The sequence below is a fragment of the Sarcophilus harrisii genome, chromosome 6, assembly GCF_902635505.1.
Source record: "Sarcophilus harrisii chromosome 6, mSarHar1.11, whole genome shotgun sequence".
In the NCBI taxonomy this organism is placed as follows: domain Eukaryota; kingdom Metazoa; phylum Chordata; class Mammalia; order Dasyuromorphia; family Dasyuridae; genus Sarcophilus; species Sarcophilus harrisii.
Genome location: NC_045431.1, coordinates 218,562,622 through 218,583,722, shown reverse-complemented (window position 1 = coordinate 218,583,722; position 21,101 = coordinate 218,562,622). Strand labels below are relative to the sequence as shown.

The window sequence follows — 21,101 nt, the reverse complement described above, 5'->3', positions numbered from 1 at the left end:
TTGAATTTGACCTCAGCACTTATTAGCTGCATGACTCTGGGCCAGTCACTTGACCCCAATTGCCTTTCAAAAATCAATTTTTAAAAAAAGGAACAAAGTATTTTTTTCCTACAAAGAAATATGAAAAAGTAAAGCAGAAGAAGCTAATGAAGGCCCAATGTCCTGGCACTAGACCTTCATGCATATTGAATGGTCCAAATGTTCCAGAGAGCAAAGTCACATTCAGTTCCCCAAACACCTGTGTCACCAAAGGTCCTAGTAGCTGCCTCAGGTTTGTAAAAGCTAACCATTGCTATTGGTTTCTAAGCAAGTGACTCCATCATAGTCCACAGTAAGAAGCAGAGCTGGGATTTTGAATCCAGATCATAGGATTATTCACTAATCAAGCATTTATTACATATCTAATATGTGACATGCCCTGTACTTTGCAAAGGGCAACTAAATGGTATAGGAAATAGAATGCTGGTCCTGGAGTCAAGAGACTCTTTTTAAAGACTCTTCTTCTTGAGTTCAAATCTGTCTTTAGATGCTTGGCAACTATATGACCCTGGGCAAGGCACTTCACTCTGTTTGCCTCAGTTTCTTCATCTGTAAAATAAGCTGGAGAAGGAAACAACAAACTACTCCTGTATCTTTGGCAAGAAAACTCCAAATGGGGTCACGAAGAGTTGGACTTGACTGAAAAATAACAGAACAACAATTGAACTTTGGCATAAAAAGACAAAAAAAGGAAAGAGTCCCTGCTCTCCAAGAGTTTGTATTCTATCAAGAGAGATAATATAAACATACTTAAGAGTGCATGGAATAAAGATGTCCCAAACTGGGAGCTGGAAGGGAGCTTACTGGCCATTTAGTTTAACATTCTCATTTTGCAGATGGGGAGGCTTGTATTGATTGTTTTTCAGTCCTGTATGACTCTATGACCCCATTTAGGGTTTTCTTGGCAAAGATACTGGATTAGTTTATCATTTTCTTTTCTAGCTCATTTTACAGATGAGGAAACTGAGGCAAACAGGGTTAAACAAAGTTAAGTGACTTGCCCAGGATCATGCAGCTTATAAGTATCTGAGATCACATTTGAACTCAGGACTTTCTGACTCCAGACTGTCATTTAGGTCTAGAGAATTTAAGTGGTTTGATTGTGTTACTTGCTCAAAGTAATATAGACTACAGTAATTGGCCAAGGTGAAAGGAGAAGCCTCACCTTGCTGCAGAATAGACCACTCTGACATTGGTGTTTTTTTTTAAAGCTCACAATGAACTTCTATTACCCATCAAATAAAATATAAACCCTGGATTTCAGCTTTTAAGGTTCTCCACCTTCTGCCTCTAGCTTATCTTTATCTCTTATTTCCCACTCATACTCTGTATTTTAGCCAGACTAGGCTATTCTGCATTTGATGTTCTTGTTATGCCCTCTCTGAACCTTCTTTACACTATTTGACACAACTCCTGGGATAGATCTCCCTCAGTGCAGTTTAGTTCTTTCCTTCCTTCAAGGCCCAACTTAGCCGTTACCTCCTATAGAAAGCCTTCCTTGATTGCTTTCTCTCCAAATGAAACTGTTCACTCCTTCCTCAAATTTATCTTTGTACTTTTAAGATTCTTTCCTGTGTCACAGATATTTGTGTCCATTCTTCCCTCTCTCCCTCCTTCCTACTATATTAAACGCTGCTTCAGAGTAGGAGATATGTCCTGTTTTATCTTTGAATCACTAGTGTCTTAGACATGTTATAGGTTCTTAGAGGGCGTGAGCGCTGGCTTTGGAGTTAGAAAAGTCAGTATATACTTGATAATTTAAGGTGGTGGGAGTGAATAGTACCATGGGGCAAAGAGCATTGGCTTTCAAGTCAACAGGCTCAGCTTTAAATTCGGCCTCTGTTACTTCTATCTGTAAGACTTCAGCCACGTAAATCTCTTTATCCCTTGGGACTCATTTTCTTCAACTTCTACTTCTAAATCCACGATTGTGTGTGCCTGTGACAAACAACCAAGGGGATCATAATCATTTCTTGGAGAAGAAACCCATTGTGTGCCATCAGTCAAATGGGAATAAAAATACCTACACTACCAGCGTCCCAGAGCTGTTATGTGGAATGTGCTTTGTAAGCCTTAAATTTAGCACCATAGAAATGGAAGTTGTTATCATAACTTCAATTTTGTTATGAAAGCATTCCTGGGAAATTCTGCTTCATTGTCCTTCTGGAGCTCATTGAGCCGCCACGGTTTAGAGTGAATCAATCAAATCAACAAGGTTTGTTGAACTTCTATTTGCCCGGCATTGTTCTAGGCACCAGGGAAACAAAGAAAATGAATGAAACACTCCATATTTGCAATGACCTTACAATCAAACTCTCAATGGATTTTTGAGACTTTCTGTGTTTTTCATAACTTCAATTTCCTCACCTTGGACAATGTCCCTTACACCCCACCTTTGAGGATGTCCACTGGGGTGATGGTCTCACTTCCGGCAGAATTCCAGTGAACAAAGGGGCAGAAAGAGCATCACAGACCTTATCAGCCAAAGCTTTGATGACTTCATTTCTTTCTTAGCTGCTTCCCATTCACACTTGGCCAGCAAAACTCACTTGTTTTCCTCATGACTTTCACATGACCTCTCTTTTCCCAGAGAGTCACCAAGCAGCTGGGTGCTGCAATGGATGGAGAGCTGGAATCAAGAATACCTAAATTTGAATTCTGTCTCAGACACTTGCTAGTCATGTAATCCCGGGGAAGGCACTTACCCGCTCAGTGCCTCAGTTTCCCCATCTGTAAAATAAGCATAATAATAGCCTCTACCTCACTGGGTTGTTGAGAAGATCAAAAAGTTACCATTTGTAGAAGACTACAAGTTTTGAAGCACCATATAAATGCTAGCTATTAGTATCCGAATGTTCTAAAGTTTGTATTGTCAGAGACTGGAGGCTAAATTTTTTAATGTCTTTTTGCTGTTTTTTATAACCACAGTAATTAACCAAATATAACTTATCCTCACCCCCAGGCTAGAATCTCCCATTGTAACAAAGAAAAAGAGTTAAACAGAGTCACAGAGATCTATCTACTAATACATGCAATCTCTTGTGTCTATCACTTACTACCTGCCTCTCTCTGGAGAGGAGAAAGGTGTGCTCAGTCCACAGTCCTCTAGAACCAATACTGCTCATGACCTTTCAGTGAGAGCAATCATCTTTTAGCATTCCTTTCTCTGACATTATTGTAGCTGTTGTGGATGCTGTTCTTCGGGGCTATTTTCTTCAATCTGCAAACATTCATTGGTGATCTTTCTTGTTTCTCTAAATTCTTCCTATATATCATTTCTTATGGTACAATGATAGTCCCTTCAATTTCTATCCCATTGTTTGTTCAGGCATCTCCCAATTGATGAGTGCTTTGGTGGTGAGTTCTCCTTCCCCACCTATTTTTATGTTCTTTTTCATTACTGAGCTATCTCCTTAAAAACTGAATTTTTTATGGGTGATGTTTGTGGCTTAGAAAAAGTGAAGAAGTGAGTAATAAAACAAGCATTCATTAAGCACCTATTATGTCCCAGACATCAAGCTAAGCATTTATATAAATATTATCTTCTTTGATCATCCTATCAACCTTGGGAGGTAGGTGTATTTTTATTATCAGCCACATTTTACAATCGAAGAAATTAGGGCAGATAACAATCAAGGGACTTGTCATCCAGCTATTATTCCATGTTCAAAGTTGAATTTGAACTCAGGTCTTCTTGACTCTGGTTTCAGAGCCTTATCAACTGGGTTACCTAGCTGCTTCTAAATGAGAGATAGCTGAGTAGAAATACAATTTGTTATGATCCTACACCAAGAAGCCAAATGAGCCTTTCTTAAAACTCACATTCAATCAGTTGCCATAGTCCTAATGTCTCTATCTTACTAGAGGACTGGAACTAAATGGGGAATTCTACAGCTGCCCCTCCTCCAAACCCCTTCTAACAGTTGACTCCCCAATTTACTTAGTAGACTTTTCTTTCTCCTCTCAAATCTTCCAAATTCCTCATCAATAAAATCAGAGAGTTAAATTCAATTATCGTTAAAGTTTGTTCTGGCTTTAAATCCTATAGTTTACATTAGGGCATAAAGAGAAAGGCAAAAGACATTCTCTCTGATTTCTAGCTGCTTAGGAAGAGATAGGACTTGAATTTGAAGCTGTTCAAATCCTGTTCTGTCTTTTACTACCTTTATGACCTTAAGTTATTTCACTTTTGGGGATCTCAGTGCTGTATCTATGATTCTATGAAACAAATGCAATATGTATTATGAATTTTCAGTATCTAGGAAGACTCAAATTGAGTGTGAAAGACTTGGGGAACTGGAAGGGACAGGGTGGAGAATCAGAGAAAACTTCAGGGACATGACACCTGAGCCAGACACCAAAGAGAGTCTAGTTCAACCAAAAGAAATGTCAGGAGATGAAGGGGGGGGCAATCCATTCTTTAAAGTGGGAGTTGGGTGTGTCAGTAAATGAAGTTGGAGGAAAACCAGTGGCTTGTAGATTTAGGGCTGAAAGGGTTTATCTTGTCCAATCTCCTCATTTTTCAGATGAGGGAACTAAGGTCAAAGGAGGTAGCATGGTCACATAGGTCATTGGTGTCAGAGGTAGGGTTTGAACCTAGAGGGAATATTCTCTTCTCTATATCACAATTTGAGCATAAGATTGGTGAATGTAGACTTTAGTTAGAAAATAGAAGGTGTCAAGGGAATGTGTGTGAAATTAAACTAGAAAGACTGATTGGAGCCACCACAAGGAGGTTCTCGAATGTCAGGCTTGAGGGATTTCCATTTTCTTGGTTAAACATTGGTAGCCATTGGAGGTGTGTGAGTAGGTCATTGGTATGATTTGTGCTTCGGGAAGATGATTTTGGCTGTTGTGTGAAGTTTAGCAAAGAGAGAGATTGGAAGCAGGAAGACCAAGTAGGATCCTATTGTAATGGTCTAGGGAAGAGGTCATCAGGTCCAGATTGAAGTTCATAGCCTTGGAAATAGAATAGAAAGGACAGACATGTAAGATTTAAACTAAGGTTGAAATAATAGGACTACGGCAATCGATTGAATGCAGGAGGTGGTGGAGAAGGAAGCCATGTCAGATTTTGAGTCTTGGCAACTGGGAAAATCAGGCAGCCATGTGGTTCAATGGATAGAAAAGTGCCAGAAGACCTACTGGCTGCACAATCCCAGGCAATCGCTTTACCCCATTTGCTTCTGTTTCCTCATCTATAAAATGAATTGGAGAAGGAAATGGCAAACCAGTATCTTTGCCAAGAAAACCCCAAATGGAGTCACAAAGAGTTGGATGTAACTAAAAAAATAACTGAACTGAAACTGGGAAAATCAGTCATTAAAACACATCTCTATGCCCTTTCTAGCTTCTGGTAGTGTGGTTCATAGGAACACATTCTTAAACAGATGAGGAAACTGAGGTTAAATGATAGCCCCATGGCCACATCAGTAGTATGTAGTTTTTTTAGGAAGTTCTATGGTGGGAAATGAAGCTCCTACTTCTGCTAGGGTGGCATACATACTGCTTAACAAGGATTCAAGAACACCATTTATTTAAGAATCCAAACTTTACCAGCTGTAGGGTGCATAGAACATGGGTCTATTGTGCCAACCTATCCTGGGTGGAACATTCCCAATGGCCTCCTCTCTGAGGGCCTTCACTCACCACTCCAACCTCCATTGTTCCTATAGAGATCAATCACCAACATTTCCTTACTTGTAGATTGGTGGGAGGAATATATCCCATCTAAAGTGTTTTTCTTAACTCCCCTAGATTTTCCCCAGGAGGATGAAATTATTCTAATGGTTTTTTGGAGGGGGGCAGGGAGGAGGAGATCAGGGATTTATTTTTAGGTCTAGCCTGGATCAGGCAGAAAGGGTTAAACTAATCTGGAAAGCTGATCTGGGGGTTAAGTGGAGCTAGGCCACTGATTTGTAATCCCCACTCCTCAAGACGCGGCATCTATTCTTGTAAATGTCATCACTTTCTCGGTGCTATCTGGTAACATCTGAGTCATGAGGTGCTGACAAAAATCCAGGGTACTTAAAGTTAAACTTGAAGCATTCTGCTCATTCCTAAGATCCTCTGGCCAGCCAGATCTGCAGTTTGGATGGTAAACATCTTAGCTGGAAACACAGCTCTTCTCTCGGAGTCCTTTTGGCTCACCCAGTGACTCACTCAGATGTGGGTTCCAGGGGCTAATGGCTTCTCACACACTGTGGGCTGCAGTTGATGAGGAAGGCTGGGGCTGGATGAAAAGGGGAGACTGGGGGATGAACGAGCAGTTTGCTTCACTGGTCCAGCATGGCTTTTAAGCTGGTTTGGCTTCCCCTTCCTCCCAACCCCCAGATCAAAGGTCAAAATCAGATGCCTGTTTTGGCCAATTCCAATTATTTCTGATCTTTCCCCTCTGGACTGGAAGCTTGGTGTTTCCAAGAAGGAGCTGTGAACTTCATGAATTCTTCTCTCTTTATGCTTGCAGCCACACCACGGGATATGAAAATGATAACCACACAACTCCGATCCTCTGTGGAGCCCAATATAGAATACACACTCATGGTGTCTTTAGAGGAATACAAGTGAGTATTGTGGGAAGTCTGGCTACTTTTCCCTCCTCTCTTCCCCAAACAGGCCTTTTGGTCCTTCACTGACTAGTTATTCACTGGGCATTTGGTAATCTGCTGCTAATTATAGGGCTCCTCTTGCTGACAGCAAGGACCCCCATCCTCCAGATAAGCTGGTTTCCTACTCCTCCGCAAGCCAATATAAACTCTGTGACTCAAACCAAGATCCTTCCTGCCCCTTCCTCCTCTTTAATTTTCATTTACATTGAGAGACAGTGAATGAATACAGGAATCCTGTAGTGAGTGGACTGAGGATCAGAAAGGACTGAATCTGTATTACCCATATTGGATCTCAGTTTTTCTCATCTATAAAATGGTGACACAAACACCTGTCTGTATGAGGCTTAATAGCTGTATGACCATGAGAAAATCATAAGGTCATAAATTTAGACACTTATAAAATGGTAATGTTTATTCTTGGAATCCCAACCTCACAAGATCATGGTGAGAGCCAAATGTTCTAATGTATGAAAAGCATTTTGCAGATGGAAAAATGTCAATTATTGTGGTCTCAGTATTGGGCTGACCTTGCATATTGGCTTCCTCTATCCAGAGATAGTCACCCAAACAATCGGCCAGTGTAAAGTAGGGAGTTAGAAATCCAAGGCAAAATAACAGTTTAAAAGTTTCTGAGAAATCAGAGAACTTTGTTGAAGGCCATCCCCTAACTCTTTTCAATAGCTCAAAAATGAACACAGTTAACCAAGGTTGGTACTGTAACTGGCTCCTATTGTTACAACTCCTATCACATGTACAGTGCTTTCTTCAAAGTAACTAATGTCCAAGATTAGAAATAACTAGAATTGGCCAAGGGGCTGACAGCATCATCAGCTGAGATATCCTTGTTAATCTTTTCAATGAAGTTTCTTTGTAATGGAACACAGTGATCTCACTTTGGTATGCCTTCCAAAGAGACAGGATAGCCCTTGATGATATAGATAATCCATTTATCTAATATAGAAATTCCCATTTGGCTACTTTCTTCATGCTGAATTCAATTCAACAAACCAACATTTAGAAGGCATCTCTTATGTACAAAGCACTGGGAGAGAATATATATATATATATATATATATATATACATACATACATACACACAAACAGAGCAAATAAAAGTAATCTCAGAAAAAAAGGTCCTAGCTGTGTAGCTATGTAGAATTAATACTTTCTTTCCCTTTCCCTCCCTATAGGAGCCTATTATTTGGGGAGAAAAAAAGAAAGGAAAGGAAATTGAGATTGGAAGAAAGAAAGAAAGCAGGCAAGAGAAAAGGGAGGAAAGGAGGAAAGAAGAGATAAAAAATGAGGAAGGGAGGGAGAAAGGAAAAAAGAAAAAGAAAGAAAATGAGAGATATAAAGAAAAAGAAAGGTGACGGGAGAAAGAAAAAGAGAATGAAAGAAAGGGTGCAGAAGAAAGAAAAAGAAAATGAAAAACAAAGAGAAAGAAAAAGAATGAAAGAAAAGGAGGAAAGAAGAGATTTAAAAAGTGAGGAAGGAAGGAAAAGAGGGAGAAAGGAAAGAAGGGTGGAAAAAGAGAAGAAGGAAGAAAGGGAGGGAGAGAGTGAGAACGGAAAGGAGAAAGGGAGGGAAGGAAGAAAAAAGGAAAAAAGAAAAAAGGAAGGAAAAGAAAATAGGAAAATTAGGGAAGAAATAAAGAAGGAAGCAAGGGAATGAGAAAGAAAACAAGGAAAAAAGGAAGGTAGGAAGAAAGGAAGGAAAGAAATTAGCAAAGAAGGAAGAGAAGAAGAGGAAAAAAGAAAGAGAGGGAAGGAGGGAGGAAAAAAGGAAAGAAGGAACGAAAAAGGAAGTGAAGAAGGAAGAAAGGAAGGAAGGAATTTCTGCACTCATATCTATTCAAATGAGATAATCAAATATAGGATCAACAAAGCATAGATTTAAAGTATAAAAAGATTGAAATCAATAAAAATTTATACATCTTTGAGACATTGTGTTAAGTGCTGGGCATTCAAAGAAAAAAGCTACAATGGTTTCTTTCCTCAAGAAGCCTATATTCTACTGAGGAAACCTAAATAATACATGAAAAGTTTTTTTTTTAAACTTTAAAACATTGTGTATTGTTATTATTACTTCTGTAGATTCAGCCAAGGCTCATAGGATAATGGATTTTAGATCAGGAAAGGGTCTTAGGTGTAATTTAGTCCAATTCTTTTATTTTATAAATGAGGAACTGAGACCTCAGAGGATTGAGGGTGACGTGCCCAAGCCCACACTGGCAGCCCATGATTCTCTGCCTTCAAAATCCAACATTCTTTTCATTTGTCACTTGTTTAATAATTGTTAATGACCGAATGAACTAAAAAATGAATTACATCCAAGATATGGCCTAATTGCTTGAAGCTTGTCCTTGCATATTCAGGAATGTCTACCTGAGCTTAAGGAATTCTTCAGAGATTCCCAAAAACTCCCCTAGCCCTGATGAAGGGGTTTCTTTTCTAGAGACACAGGAATGGGCTGGAATGACCATGAGGTTAGAGATTGGAGGTTGAGGTCAGTACCTTCCTTGATTCTTTCTTAGCAGAGCCAATGTGATGCATAGTGGGGAAAGCCACTGGATTGGGTATCAGAAAACCAGGACTTAAATGCCAATATACATTCACTTTTGCAAAAACTGGCTGCTTAATCACTCTGGGTTTCTGTTTCCTCATTTATAAAATGAAATGCTTAATTAATATGATACTGAAAGTCCTTTTTAGTGCTAAAGACTACAGTTCTTTAATCCAGGAATTCTTAATTTTTTTCCCTGTAAATCATTTTCCCTGTTGCTTGATACCTACAGACCCTATCCCATAATAACATTTTAATGCATAATATAAAATAAAATATGGAAGATTACAAAGGAAACCAAACCTATTGAAATGCAGTTATCAAAACCTGATAAAACTGAAACAAAACCTGTGAATCCAGATTAAGATCCCGTACAGCAATGGAATAATAGAATTTTAGAGCTGAGAGAGAATGAATAGTGAATAATCTAATTGAATCCCTCCATTTTCTAGCTAAGTTATTTTATACCAAGATCTTAAATTATTTCCCCAGTTGTCTTCACTGTTTCAGACTCCTTCCACTGAAAATCCCTTAGTCATTCTATCACTGTAAAATATTTATTGTGGGTTAATTTCCTTTTAGTCTCTTCCAAGCATCCCTGCTTACTTTCAGTGGTCCGTGGTTAGAGCTCTGGAGAAGAATCATAAAATAGAATCATAGGATGTCTGCAGTGGAAAGGACTTGAAACATCACTTCATCCAATTCTGAAGTTTACAAATGAATAAAATGGCTTTGCTTTGTCTCCTGATTTTTCTACCCAGATTTCTAAAATCAAAAGTGATGTTTGTGAAATCTTGGCTAATTATGCCAAGAAATGGTAGTTTATGAGTGGTTCATGAAAATAACTTGGAAATTAATATGATACAATGGGAATATGCTTTACTAGATTTAAAGTGGATTCTAGTTCTAACTCTGGGACTAATTGGCTGGTTAGTCTAAAGAAGGTTAATTAAGTTCTTTCAGACTTATTTTCTCATCTATAACCTGAGGAGAGTGGCCACATGGTTTCTAAAGTTTCTTCTGGCTCTAGCATTTTATAATATAAGGTCTCTTCCAGTTTTAACATTCTGTATTTCAGGTCTCTTTTACATCTTATATTCTACAATCCATGTTTCAAAGTGCCTTACAACTCTAAAACCTTCTGCTCTGTGGACTTTCTCTGATGTTTTATGTTCTAAAACCCTTTCTGCTCCAAGAACCCTAAGATTCTAACATTTTAAAACACTATGTGTATTAATTACATTATTTATTTATTCATTCATTCATCCTTCCATCTTTCCATCAAGTTTAATAAATACTTTCTATATGCAAAGGTCTATGCTAGGTGTTGGAGGGGATAGATCAGCTGTCTCCTTAGTAGGCAAGATGATCTATAGATGTAGGAGAATCTACAAAATCATGGCTTTATACTTAGAATAAAGAACTTTAAGAAAGCTGTGAGATGAACTAAAATGATTAAGGAGATGTATAGGTAACTGGAGACAGAACTAAAATATTAGGACAAGAGGGAAAATGAAGATGGTAATAGGCAGCTGTTCTCAAAGTCAGAAAAACCTGGGTTCAAGTCTACCAGCTGTGCTACATTAGGAAAGTCACATAATCTCTTAGGGTTACTATCATCACAGAGAAAGGGATGATAAGCTTGAGAGGAGGAAGTTTCATATTGAGGAAGAATGAAATTACCGGTTTTTAAAAAACCAGACAACTGGATGGCACAGTAAATAGAGTGCCAGGCAAAGGGGTTGGGTAGACTAAAATTCCTGAGTTCAAATTCAAACTCAGACACTAAACATATGACTTTGGGCAAGTCATTTCACCCTATTTGCTTCAGTTTCTTCATCTATTAAATGAACTGGAGAAAGAAATAGCAAACCACTCCTGTATCTTTGCCAAAAAAAACCCAAATGGGGTCATGAAGAATTGAACACTACTGAAAAATGACTGAACAATGAATTTTTAAAATACAAATTCCTTTCTCCGCCTTATTATTACTTTGAGGAACATCATGGTATCAAGGAAAGAATTCTGGACTTGGAGTCAGGAAAAGCAGGAGTTGGGTGATCCAAGTTGGGTGATCCTGGACACGTTGAGTATCTGAATCCAGATTTGAACTCAGGATGATAAGTTTTCCTGATTCTAAGCAGGGTGTTCTATCACTGCACCACCCACTGCCCACTTCCTCTCCCTCTGCCCTCCAGGGACAGAGCTAAGTGTTCTGATCTATCTTTATACTTCTGTTCCAAGAGTAGGATCTGACTTTGGCTTTGTCTCTGCAGGACGTCCGGCGAGTGCCCGGGGTAGCCCCTACTATCGTGAGGTCAGCCACGGAGACCAATGAGAAACGCCCATTCATGTGTGCATATCCAGGCTGCAACAAGAGATACTTTAAGCTGTCCCACTTACAGATGCATAGCCGGAAGCATACTGGTAAGTCAGTCTCACTTCCAGGTGTCCTCACTCTGAGTTGCGCCATCTTGGACAGCAACAAGCTTCCACCATTGGAAGTTTTTTATTCTGGGATTTGCCTTTAGAACTTTATATAAGGATTTCAAACCTGAATCCAAGTGAGATTTAAGGAGCTGGGAAGAAAGCAAGGGGTTCTGTAGTGGAAAGTAAGGAAGGTTTTGAGAAATTTAAGGATGAGCTAACAGAGTAAATGGAAAAAGAAGGAAATGTTAGATTTGGAACTAAATACCACCTCGGAGTCCATCAAATCCATTCCATTACAGATGAGGAAACAGAGGCACTGAGAGATTCATTCATAAGATCAGTGAATGTCTGGGGTATGATTTGAAACCAGATATCCCTGACTCCAAGTCTTGTGCTTTATTTCCTTTCTCATACTGCTGTCAGCTTGACTAGATTCTCTCTTAGTGCTATTACATGTGCTTAACTCTGAGCTCCATATTTTAGGGGCAGTTAGCTGTCATCATAGTGCATAGAGAGCTGGTTTGGAATCAGAAACATTCATCACTGTGAGTTCAAATTCAACCTCAGACACTAGCTGTGTGACCCTACGCAAGTCACTTTTCCTGGTTTGTCCCAATTTCTTCATCAGTAAAATGAGTTAGATAAGAAAATGGACAACCACTCCAGTGTCTTTGCCAAGAAAACACCAAATGAGGTCACAAAGAACTGGACATGACCAAACAAGAACATATTTTAGGAAAGCTTACAAGTAAGCTGGAGAAAGGAGGGAACAATGGAGGAGGAAAACCACGATGATGACGGCTCTAAAGTTCAAGTCATATGAAGATCAATCGAAATAGCTAAGGATATTTAATCTGGAGAAGAGAAAATAGAGAAGGGAGAGAATGTTAGGTATCCTCAAATAGTAGAAAGACTGACATATGGGCAAGGAATTAGTTATTAGATTTGTTTTCTGTGTTCCAGGAGCAAAGAAATGGAGGAGAGTTACAAATAGGTCAATTTAGTCTATATATAGACTATATAAAGGTATAAAGGATAGAGTCCTGAACTTGGAATAAGGAAGAAGATTTCAAAGCCTGAAGCAATTTCTTACTAGCTGTGGGATCCTGGGCAAGTCACTTAATTGTAACATCTCAGTCTCAGTTTCCTCATAATAGTAAATAGTAAATAGGATAAAAATTGCACCTACTTCACAGAATTGTAAACACAGATCTTCACTTTATTGTTGTTCAGTCATTGTTTAGTCCTTTGACATTTTGGGACCCCATTTGGAGTTTTCTTGGCAAAGATACTAGGGGTATCTAGTATCCTTCTTCAGTTCATTTTTACAAATAAGGAACTGAGGCAAAAGGGTGAACTGCCTTGTCCAGGGTCACACAGCTAGTAAACGTCTGACATTGGATATGAACTCATAAAGATGAGTTTTCCTGATTCTAGATATAAAACTCTTTAGTTAGGATCAGAGGAAATAGTGCATGTGAAGCTCTTTGCAAAGCTTAGCGTGCAATAGAAATGCTAGCTATTATTGTTATTAAAGTCAAATATTCCTAAAGATTAGCATTATCTAAAAGTAGAATATGCTTCTGTGGAAGGGAGTTCTTAATCACTGGCAATCTTCAAAGAAACAAGTTGGGGATGTTGGAGAGAGAAATCTTTTTCAGATACAAGTTGGATTTGATGGTCACTGAGGTTCCTTCCAACTTTGAAATTCAGAGTCTTTGTTTCCAAAGTCTTTCCTGACATTGGCCGATTGCTTCATTGAGGGACCAACACTTTGGTCACAGATGAGGAGCAAAGAAGAAATAAGAGTTATCAAAGAGAAATTCTGTTATGCAAGCCATTGGAAATTTTGTTGAAATGGGTGGAATGTTTTGGGAAATCTTTTTATTTTTATTTTTCAAATTCTCTTTAAAAGAGGATACGTGACTTTCTAGAATAATTCCATTGAAGATATTGTAATACTTAGGAAACCAAGGTCATGTTTTCCCTGGTGTAAAGACCAGTTAGTTGTGCTTTCCTCATGACCACTGATATTCTTAGGCTAGTTTGTGGCCAGAAATTTCACGAATGTGGATTTCGGTTGGATATATCAATTAACTTTAGAGGATCCTTTAACATTCCTTAAGATATGTTAGTATGTGGTTGGAGTAATAAAACTTCTTTCCCAATACTGGAAAATGCAATCCAAGGTTCACAGTATATTGATGATGGGTGGGCCAGTATTATCATCTCTGAGATATCATATGATGTGATATCATTATATCCGAAAAGAACAGTTTTAGTATTGCCATTATAATAACAATGAAGAAGAAATGCACTATTGTTGGGAAGCAAGATGTATCCAGACTACTAAATCTGGTCATGGATCCTCTCTTCCCCCATATCTTCAGTAGATCATTTATTCATTCAACAATCACTTATTTGAGGCATCCTATTTTTTTGACACTCAATTGGATGCTGGAGATGAAGAAAAGAAGCCCTTCCCAAGTCGCTTTAATGCTAGTGCTTTCCCTCCATTACCACCAATTTATCCTGTCTATAATTTTATTTGCATGTTCTTGTTTGCATGTTGCCTCCCTTATTAGATTGTAAGCTCCTTGATGGCAGGAACTGTTTTTTTTAATCTTTCCTTGTATCCCCAGCATTTAACACAGATCCTGTCATATAGTTGACAATTAATAATTATTTATTGACTAAGTAAATAATTGCCCTCAACGAGCTTACATTCTAGGGGAAGGAAAAATGTGTATATGATTAAATCAATATAAAAATATAGAAATATAGAAAAGATAAAATGATTTTGAGAGGGGAGCAGAGAAACCTAACAATTGCAGTAATCAGGAAAGACTTTATATAAAAAGGGCCACTTGAATTAAACCTTGAAGGAGATAAGGGATGATATAAGAGGCAGAGGTGAGGAGACAGCTCATTCTAAGTAGGAGAACAATTACTACATTTTAGGCTCCTGCCAAAGTTGACATTTATTTGCTTGTCCTTCAAGACCCATTACAATCTCTTTTCTGTTTTGATTTCAAATTCTCCCCCTTCAAGCACACTATATACCAGCTCTGCTTCCCACACAGATTGTTCTCTTTGGTTTGGACACATCATTTTGGAGGAATACCCTTCCTTTCTTTGCCCACTGAATTCCTTCTTGGTCTTTATAATCCTTAGCAAATGCTGCTTCTTCCAGGAAACCTGCTTTTCCAGCCTCATTCTGTACATTGTTCTCCTTCCCTTTTATGGGAGAGCCACGTTGGTTTTTGAACCATCCCTCATAATCATCTTCATGAATTGACTCAGTCTGACCTCCTTGCCTTCCCTTAGAATTTCTTCTTTCCGTTGAAATTTTACTCAATCTCCCCATCTTACAAGCCTTTTGGTGATTCATCCAACTGTGAATGTCTCCTCCCACAAAATATCCTTGCATATACTACCCTTGTCTATAATGTGAATCGACTTAAATGGGAACATGATGATCTAGTGGATAGAGCACTAAGCCATGAGTCAGGAGTTCAAACCTAGCTCCAGATACTTCCTAGCTGTGTGACCCTAATCAAGTCACTTTATTTGTTTGCCTTGATTTCCACAGCTTTAAAATGGGGTATAGTGCTTCTACCTTCCAAGGTGGTTGTAAGGATCAAATGAGATAATATTTATTTAAAAAGAAAGAAAAATACTTAGCACAGTGACTGGCACATAGTAAATACCGTACACATGCTTATTCCCCTTCCCTTTCTTCTTTGCTTCCCTGGATAAAATGTAAGCTTCTTGAGGGTAGGTACTATTTTAGGTTTGGATTGCCAAAGCCTGATAGAATATCTGGCAGATGGTGCTCAATAAATGCTTGTTGATTAATTGGTCTTCAAAGAAAAAATACGTGTATGTGTATATATACATACGTGCACATAATATACATCACATGTATAGATCTATATACATCCATACATGGACATACACACATATGCACTGAAGTCAGGAAAATCTGGATTCAAGTTGAGTCAGGCAATAAACATTAAGCTCCTCCTATGTGCCAGGCACTGGGCTAAACCTCTGACACATACTGACTATAGAACCCTGGATTAGTCACCTAATTTTCTCTCAGTAGCTTTGGCAGCTTTTTCAGACTATAAATTGTAGGAAAGGTGCTATCCTACATCGGTAGAAGGATTTTCCTCAACTGGGAGGTTCTCATCCAAATGAAATCTGAGGACCTGTCTCTATCTCTATCCTACATGCCAAGGTGATGTTTTAACCTATTGGCCACGGGGATGCTGAAAGTTCTTCATTTTTTTACTTTGCCGGTGATTTGCACACAGTAGGGTGTTTAATAAATGTTTATTGATAGGTTATTCATGTCATTTTATGTCATATTATTTGTGTCATGGCTCTGTTTGGCAGTCTGGGAAAGTCTATGGAAACCTTCTCAGAATGAGGTTTTTAAACAATCTAAGGAAATGCTAACTTGTAGTTAGAAGTCAGTGAAAATATAGTTGTAATTTTCCCCTTCATTCATGGTCCCAACTCCCCTGAAATCTATCCATAGGACTTCTGGGGGTCCACGAATCTCAGCTTCAGAATCCCTGTTATTGAAGGTTTCCTGCATCAGGTAAGGGCTGGCCAAAATGTGCTCCAAGATCCATTCCAGCTCTCAAATTCCAGGACTCTGGGATCTTGCTCTTATAGTTGGCAACTTTTCCCTCCCCACAATTAAACATTGATAGGACATTTATAGCATTCTGGAAAAATCATAGGCTTCTAGAAGTGATTGGAGCCATAGACATAATCTACTCCAACTTTCCACCTCCTGGGCCTGGGAATTCCACTGAGAAGCCAGAAAGAGATGGAGGTCACTGAGCTGGCCTCTGCAGCTTAGTTCCCAGCATTAGTGTGGCTAATTTTTCTGTGGAGGGGACCTTGCTAATGGAGGCCAGACCTTGAAAAACAGTTTCACAATTCAGTGATCTAATCTTCACCAATAAGAAGAAGCCAAAATTTGCTCATAATAATAACTACAATGTCAATGGCACTTTAAGGATTTTAAATAAATGAACATATATTATCTTTGATCTACTCAACAACTCTTTGATATAGATAACATAATTATTTCCATTTTACAGATTGGGAAACTGAGGCAAAGAAAGATTAATTGATTTACCTAGTGCATGCTATTCAGAAATATCTGAGGCATGATTCTAACTCAGATTCACACACACACATATAGCACTTTCATAGAGATTCCAATAAATCATGTGAGTTATATGGTGGAGTCAAGAGGGCATGAGATTTAATCCTCCTCAGACAGCTGTTAGCAGCATTGTAGTCCTGGCAAGTCACTTCAGGATCTTAGCTTCAGCTTTCTCATGTGTAAGAATGGAACTAATTATAGCATTTTCTTCACAGAATAACATGAAATATTAGCCTATATTAAGACCTGTACAAACTTTTTGTTTGGGGGGTGGGGAATAAGGCAATTGGGGTTAAGTAACTTTTCCAGATTCATACAGCTAGTAAGTGTTAATTATCTGAGGCCAGATTTGAACTCAAAGCTGGTGCTCTATCCATTGCACCATCTAACTGTCTTAATCTGTACAAACTTTAAAAAGCTCAAGAAATGTCAGACATTATTATTGGAAGATGTAGAACAGGAGTTCTCAATCTTTTTGTGTCCTGGATCTCATGGGTAATCTGGGGAAGCATATACACCCCATCCTCCATACTAGTTTTCAAATGCATTTAAGTTGCTACAAGATAGATACAAAACTTCTTGTATCTATCCGGTATGATTTGTATCTGAATCCTAGATAGTTATGTATTTATGTAGTTGTATTTTTCCCCTCCATATCTTCTTAGTCCCCCCCCCCCCGAAATCTATTTGCAGAACTTCCAAAGTTCCATGAGTATCAGATTCACAACTCCTGTTGTAGTAGAGGGATTCCTGCTTGAGATATTATCCATTTTGGGGACTGTTTTTCTTTTTTGGATTTTGTCTTTCCTTTTACATCCAGCATTTAGCGCAGTGCTTCCCACATAATAAGTGTTTAACACATGCTTGCTGACTGAATGGCCCATGACAGGCAGTCATTAAATGTTTAATGCATTGAATTGATTCCAACATCCTAGTTTCCTATAATCCATGGTTCGGCATTTGCCTTCCAGGATTAGGTAAGGATGGTTCTAGAAATGAAGATTTAATATCATCCATAAGAGAACCCTTTATTGTTTCTTTTTGGTATTCTCCAATCCCAATGGAGGCAGTTGTCTTTTGCCCCTCTTTCCCCAATGTCCAATATTATTTTTCATGTGCATTCTGTGTTCTCTTTAAGGTGAGAAACCCTACCAGTGTGACTTCAAGGACTGTGAACGGCGATTCTCTCGATCAGACCAACTCAAAAGACACCAAAGGAGACACACAGGTTTGTAGGTCCAGCTCTTGACAGAATGTGAATATTTTCTTGGCTCTTATTAATGATGAATACTGCTAGTTGGAATTAGGTCATGAGTCAGTCTTCTGTTTAATATTTCCATTAAAGTTTCTCATCTCTGTTGGCTTTCTGCTTCAAACAAAGAAAACCAAGATATTATTTTAATCATCCCCAATTTCTCTTCCCAAGCACAGAATAATAGTCCTATTAATAGTCATCTGAAAATAATGAGAAAGATAGAGGGAAACAGAGAGATAGAGAGAAAGAGGCAGACAGAGAGAGGCAGTGACAGAGAGACAGAGAGACACACAGAGAGAAACAGAGAGACAGAGAGAGAGAGAGAAGAGACAGAGAGAGAGAAAGAAAGAGAGAGGAAGAGAGAGAGAGAGAGAGAGGTTTTAAAGATGAGAAATTTGCCACTTGTGACCTACTTTCCAAAATGACTCTGAAGGTATATTTCAGTTCTTATGGCATTGACAACCTAGCTCCCAAGACAAAAAAAGGCTGATCTCAGTAGCCATTTGTTTCTTGAGTTTGGGATAAATAAATAGTGATCCCACTGAGGATTTATCAGCTCCAGTGACTGCTGGAAGCCTCTTGTGGGGGATGTACTGAACGTCCTTGCTCCGGCCCAAGGTGTCACAGTTTGAGACTCGACTCTCTCTATCTGTTTAGGTGTGAAACCATTCCAGTGTAAAACCTGTCAGAGAAAGTTCTCCCGGTCTGACCACCTGAAGACACACACCAGGACTCATACAGGTAAAACAAGTGCGTAAAACTTTTCTTCACATTTATTTTTCATTATTTTCTTGATGTATGTGGAATGAAGTTGTTTGTGACAAGAGGGGTCCCAAATCCAGTCAGGTCTAATCCAACCCAAGGAAAATGACAATTCATTGAAGTGATGAAGGAGAAAAAAAAGCAAAGAGAGTAGGCAGAGATAAAATCCCCTGCTCCTATCTCACATGTTAAAAAATCAATTATCTCCAAAGGAACAGAAGAGAGTCTTGTTCAAAATCAGATATTATTCACCACTTACTAGCTTTGATGGAAAAGCAGCATATCTCAAAGCCCAACAAATAATTCCTCTTTATTGATCTCACAATTGAGAGGTGAGGTATTGATCTCACCTCTCATAGAGAGGTCATTCTCTCTATTTTGGGAGAGATGGACAGCCTTGGCTTAGTTCCAGAGATCCTACAGTGACTGCCCTGAGGTCAGGAATAATCTTTTCCAAGCTGATGGAAGATGTCCGTAGAAGCACAGAGTGTCAGAATTTTAGGGGTCACTTTGTCCTTATATAACAGATGAGTTAACTGAGGTCCAGAGGAGTTAAGTGTTTTTCTCAAACTCCTTAGGAAGAGCAGCATGGTAAAGTGGAAAGAGTACTGGAATGGGAATTAGGACAGTTCAGATCTTGTCTCTGATCCTAGCTGTGTGATGCAAGGCTAGGCTTTTTCCTCTCCGAGACTCGGTTTCTCTCATTCGGTAAAATGGGGGTAACCATTCAAATACTCGTCTCCATATTCTCCCATCAATCTGCTGTGGGGGTTTGTCCAACATTATTGGGAACTTCCTATTGATCTTTCTGTAGAAGGAGATACCAGCATAACCATATATGCCTCTTCAGAGTTGCTGGTAAGACAACCTCAGAGAACAGTGGAAATAGGAGGCAACAGCAGAGATCCTGGAATCATGAAACCATGGGATCAAGGGCCATCTATTCCAACTGCCTCATTTTATAGATGAGGACTTAAGACCTAGAGAGATAAAGTTGTCTAAGGTCACACAGTCATTAAGGATCAGAGTTAGGACTTGAACCCACATATGCTAATTTCCAGCCCAACATTCTTTCCATACCATGACCCAATGGTCAAGAATGAACATGGATTTTATATTACTTCTTATATTCCTTCAAATGGAATGCTTTTAAACAACCCAGTGTGTGTTTTGTTTTGTTTTCCTGTAGAAACAATAATGATAGCACTTCTTTTTGGAAAGGAAGGGAGGGTTTAAATATTTTTTGAAAATCATCCACTCTGTGCTACGCACTGTGCTAAGTACTTTATGGATAGTATTTCATTTGATCCTCACAACAACCTTTTGAGGTAGGTGCTATTATTGTTATCCTCATTTTACAAATGAGGATACTGAGGTAAACAGAAATTTAATGACTTGCTCAGGGTCACTATTATTATTAAGAGTCTGAGGCTGAATTTGAACTCTAGACCCAGAGCTCTATCCACTGTGTCGCCTAGCTGCTTTACATTGGCATTGTACATTATGAGTCTCATACATGATCTCACATAGCCCGTGCTATTTCCCTTAGTTGATCCCATTGCAATGAACACTGAATCTGATTCTCTGCAATGTCAAGAGAATGAAGACTGGCTTTGACAGAGAAGGGATCACAGGGGATTGCAGGGTTATAGAAGTTAGAGCTGGATGGAGCCTTAAAAATCATTTTGTCCACCCCCCCTCCTACTTTATGGAAAAGGGAAGTGATATCACTAAGAACCCAGAAGGCCCCTTGTTTCCTATGTCATTCATGCTTGGTATAAGGATTGCCCTGACCTAGGATAGAGTTTCAAAGGACAGTGTTCAACAGCATGTATACAATATTTCACTTGCCTACTCTTTGCACAAATACAAGGTATTCTAAAAGTCTTAATGAAATTTTAAGTTTTAGTAGCTTAAAATGACTGCACTAAGACTTTAAAGATACTTTGTACATTTGGGGTGGCTTCTGGAATAGCTTCCTTTTTTCTGCATATGCTCCCCTAGGGTAGGGGGGAATCTAGCATGGAAGGAAAGGGAAAATTTCCCAGATGCCTTTGGAAAATGCACTTGTGCTTGATTATTGATAATTTCATTTGAAAATAACCTCAGTGACATTAGCAGGGATTCTTTTTTGTGAACTTAAAAGAAAATTTACTTAGTGGCATTTTTGCCATGTTGAAAGGTGGAAAGTTGAAGCAAAAGTTGATGAGGCTCTCAGTAGTGATCTGCATCCCCTTTCAGCTTGGGTCCACATTCA

General features: G+C 38.8%; 1 protein-coding gene across 3 annotated transcripts in view; it reads left to right on the top strand.

Annotated features, from left to right (window-relative positions):
* The window catches only part of WT1 (WT1 transcription factor), a 63,162-nt gene that overhangs the window by 37,318 nt on the left and 4,743 nt on the right, over window positions 1-21,101 (top strand). For 2 of the 3 annotated variants that reach the window (XM_031944142.1, XM_031944139.1), the window contains 4 exons: window positions 6,506-6,602; window positions 11,486-11,636; window positions 17,966-18,055; window positions 18,740-18,832. In XM_031944142.1, the coding sequence (XP_031800002.1) occupies window positions 6,506-6,602; window positions 11,486-11,636; window positions 17,966-18,055; window positions 18,740-18,832 (431 nt within the window). The remainder of the gene's footprint in view (window positions 1-6,505; window positions 6,603-11,485; window positions 11,637-17,965; window positions 18,056-18,739; window positions 18,833-21,101) is intronic. The other variant, XM_031944141.1, reaches the window with a different exon arrangement.